This window comes from Equus quagga, chromosome 20, assembly GCF_021613505.1.
Source record: "Equus quagga isolate Etosha38 chromosome 20, UCLA_HA_Equagga_1.0, whole genome shotgun sequence".
NCBI lineage: Eukaryota > Metazoa > Chordata > Mammalia > Perissodactyla > Equidae > Equus > Equus quagga.
The window spans coordinates 45135038-45138673 of record NC_060286.1 but is presented as its reverse complement, the minus strand read 5'-3'; the positions used below and the strand labels follow the sequence as shown (position 1 = coordinate 45138673).

Here is a 3636-nt window from a genome sequence, read left to right as displayed (position 1 = left end):
CCCAAAAAAAAAAAAAAAAAAAAAATTAAAAAAAAAAACCTATCCAAAAGAATGGGTGTTAACTTCTTGTGATGAAAGAAAAAAAAAAAACCTGAGAGGAGATGGTTACAGGCTGTCAATTATGAAGCCAAACGCCCCAAACAGTCACTGTGCTGCAGGGCGGCTCACAGGCACTGACTTCTGCTTTTCTGTTCTGAAACATTATTGATCATCTTTGCATTAAATGCACAGAGAGCAGAAGAATCCTGCCATGGTGCCCTCAGCCCATAGCTGGTTCTGGAAACCCACCTGGCCCCTTGACGGGACAGAACCCAGAGGAGCAGAGGTCTTGGACCCTGACCCTGTCACCCAAGTCCAGGCCCCGCCTGCCTGCCACACTGCTGACAGAAGGCCTCTGTCCACGGCCAGGTCACCTCCCTGGGGAGAACCAGGCCCTGCTCCTCCCAGGCTGACCCACTCCACCCAGCTGGTCAGCTGGCACAAAGCCACAACCACGCCTTCACCCTGCTCAGACATCCTGGCAGGGCCTTGGAACAGCCTGCCAGGTAAAATGCAGGACACCCAGATAACGCTGGGTTTCTGCTAAGAACTTTCTAGGATAAGTATATCCCACACAATATTTAGGACATACTTATGCTAAAAAACTGTTTATCCAAAATTCAGATTTAGCTAGTGTCCTGTACTTGTCCTTGCTGAAGGTGGCACCTGTGTAAAGAGCTCTGTTCGGGTGTCACCTCCCAGACTCTACTGCTCAGCACCCCGCAGGCCAGGGCAGGCTGCTTAGACCTGGCCAAGCCCCAGGTGGCAAGCGGCTCAGGGAGAGGGGGGCACACTTCCTGTGTCTGTGACCTGAAAAACCTAGACGCCCCATCCCCAAGCAAGCAGCACCTCGGGACAGGATGCTAACCTGCCAACACACCGCCCACCATGACCACGGGCCCTGCCAGGACCCATGGGCCGGTGCCTCGGGTTTCTGTCCAAAAACCGGGTAAGTGAAGTTTCTTCTACAGGAACCGACAGGCAGCTGAGTGGAAGCCTGCAGTCACGCCTGTGAAGCACCATTCGCAAGTGACCCAGAGCCCTGGAAAAGGGACTTGAGTGGACCCCCTCAGAGAGGGGATGTGCAGACTTGGGGCAGGCCAGGCCTCCCCTAGAGGAGCCCCTGCAGGACACAGAGATCCTTGTCCACACTGCGAGGAAACTAATGTATGGCAAGGTCTGGGATGGCCAGGCCCCCACTGAGTTCACAGCCAGACAGGAGGCCCAGAGAAGATGAGTTGGGGTCCAGGGGGCCCATGGCCTGGGGGGATCAGGGAGGGCTCCCTCTGGCACCAGTCTCAACAAGCAGGCACACTGCGGGTCCTGCTGGAGCCCCCAGCCCACGAGGCAGGGACTGGCAGAAGTGCCGGGGGTGGGGGGCAGTGAAGGCACAGCAACTGCCACCTTAGGGCCTCCAGTCCTCAGTGGGGTGGACGATGCCCGGGGTCCACAGCCCACCCCCCTGCCTCTCCCCACTGTCTCTCCCTCGGCTTTGCATCTCCATCCAGAAGCTGGGTGCCTCTGTTCTGGTGATCGTCCCTCACTTATTCAACATGCCACGCCAACTCACATCAGGGCCAGAAGCCGCAGCCCTGGGGATGGGAGGGTAAGACGGTGCCTGCAGAGGGGCTTCTGGCTGGGTGAAGTCAACGGGGCACAGGCAAGCTGGAGGGGCAGGCAGGACGAGGGGCCCAGGGCAGGTGGGAGCCCTCCACCAGGTGAGAGAGAACTTCCGGCACAGGCAGCCCATGGGGGGCTCATGCCTGGCAGGAGAGGGGTCTGCACTGCAGAAAGGGGGTTCAGGGGGGTGCGTGCAGGGAGGGCAGCATGAGGAAGGGCGGCTGCCTCAGTTGGGGGTGGGGCAGAGGCTGAGGGACTCAGGGCTGTGGGGATGGAGGAAGGTGAGTTAGTCCCCAGGGGTTCGGGGCAGTGGGGGCCACGGGCAGCTGCGAGGGCGCCCTCCCTAGCGGTGTGCTGAGGAAGGACGTCCAGGGCTGACACTCCCCCCTCCCCCCAGGACTACCAGCTCCAAGGCTGGGAGACTAACGGGCCTCCCTCGCAAGGCCCTGCACCCATGCCTGCTCCCCACAGGGCCCTGGTGCTAAACAGCAGGCAGGCCCCATTCCCGTGACTGCCCCTGAGCACGAGGGTGCAGCAGAGAGCCCCACGGCCAGGCAGGTGCTGTGCTGACCCATTGCACAGATGTGGGTGTGCCCACTGACCTTGGGCACAAGGCTGGGCCTGGCTGGATGGAGGCGCATGTCCCAGGCACTTGGAGGTCAGCTGGCCAGGGAAGGGGCTGACTGAGGTGACTGAAGAGCAGGCTGGCACTGTTCTTGGCCCTGACACTTCACTGAAGGCGGGCGAGTGAGTGTCTGGAAGCCTCAGAGAGGGTGGGCACTGCTGGAATGGGGCAGGCAGCAACAGCATCCCACCTCGCTGTGGGGGAGCCAACTGAGGACCACCTCAGAACCCAAGGAAAACCAGGGGCGCAGCCTCTCGGAGCCCCTGCCCTCCAAAGTGGGGCAAGGCCCAAAGCCAGGGGCTTCCTGGGGCCCAAGCAGGAGAAAAAGTCTGGGGAGGAAGCCCTCCAGGGCCCCAGCCAGCTCAGCAAACCCCAACCTAGGCCGGGGGCGGGAGGGGGTTGCCTGCCTCTAGCAAATCCTTGCAAAGCACCTCTCTGCTGGGGTGGGGTGATGGGAGGTCGTGAAAAGTTTAGGGGTGCCTTAGAAGCATGCTCAGGGTGACCACAGGCTGCTGAGGACCCGGCAAGGGACTCCTGCTGGGGAAAGTGCCCAAGCACACACCCCACCCAAGCGGCAGCTCTCAGGCGCCCCTGGGCTCCAAAAGAGGAATGCGGCCCACACATGAGGTTCCCCATCCCCAGAGGGGAGTCCCCATCCATGGCCTGGTGGAGACTCCACACCCCAATGGTCCCTAAACTCCTGTTCCCTGGACAGCAGCCAGCACTTCCCAAGGCCATGTGCTCCTGCTTGGGGAATGGGGATCCCAACAGGCCCCAGGCTCTCCTGCCGGCCAGGCCCAAAAGGATGCTCCAGCCTGCCAGCGCTTCCCAAGCTCCTCTGCTGGGGCCCAACAGGCCACACGCTTGGCCCCCAACAGGTGGGCAGAGCCCCCGCCTCTCTGAGACCCAGCTCAGCCACTACTATCCGATGGCCCCAGTTGGGAACAGCCCAAGGGGCCATTTCAGGTTGGGGCGAGCACGGCCAGGGCAGAGGCAGTGATGGAAGAACAGGCGGCTCAGGAAAGATGGAGTGGGAAGAGTAGGAGGCAGGGGTCGGGGTGCAGAAAAAACCGGTAGGGGCTCTGGGATAGGAAGAAGGATGGCCCGGCAAGCGGGCCTGCAGTGGGGGAGGGGTGCAGAGGTGGAGGGAGGGGACCAGAAGTGGGCCGATGGGGGGGGCCGTGCGGAGAGGGAGGGAGAAGGGGGATGAGAAGAAAATGGGGGAGGCCGGGACAGGCGGACAGAGGGGACCAGGTGCGGGGATGGCGAGACCGCGGGGCGGCGGTTTGGGGACCAAGGCCTGGCGGGGAGGTGAGATGGCGGGGGGCCGGCAGATGGCGGAGATGGGGGGC

The 3636-nt window shown here is 61.8% G+C and overlaps 1 protein-coding gene across 8 annotated transcripts in view; it reads right to left on the bottom strand.

The window, feature by feature from the left end:
- The window catches only part of MTA1 (metastasis associated 1), a 43705-nt gene extending 41221 nt beyond the window's left edge, over nucleotides 1-2484 (bottom strand). For 7 of the 8 annotated variants that reach the window (XM_046647354.1, XM_046647355.1, XM_046647356.1 and 4 more), the window contains exon 1: nucleotides 2262-2484. In XM_046647354.1, coding sequence (XP_046503310.1) covers nucleotides 2262-2469 — 208 coding nt within the window. In that variant the 5' untranslated portion in view covers nucleotides 2470-2484. Of the gene's footprint in view, nucleotides 1-907; nucleotides 945-2261 lie in introns of those variants that run through there. The other variant, XM_046647360.1, reaches the window with a different exon arrangement.
- Between the last annotated feature and the right edge of the window lie 1152 nt (nucleotides 2485-3636).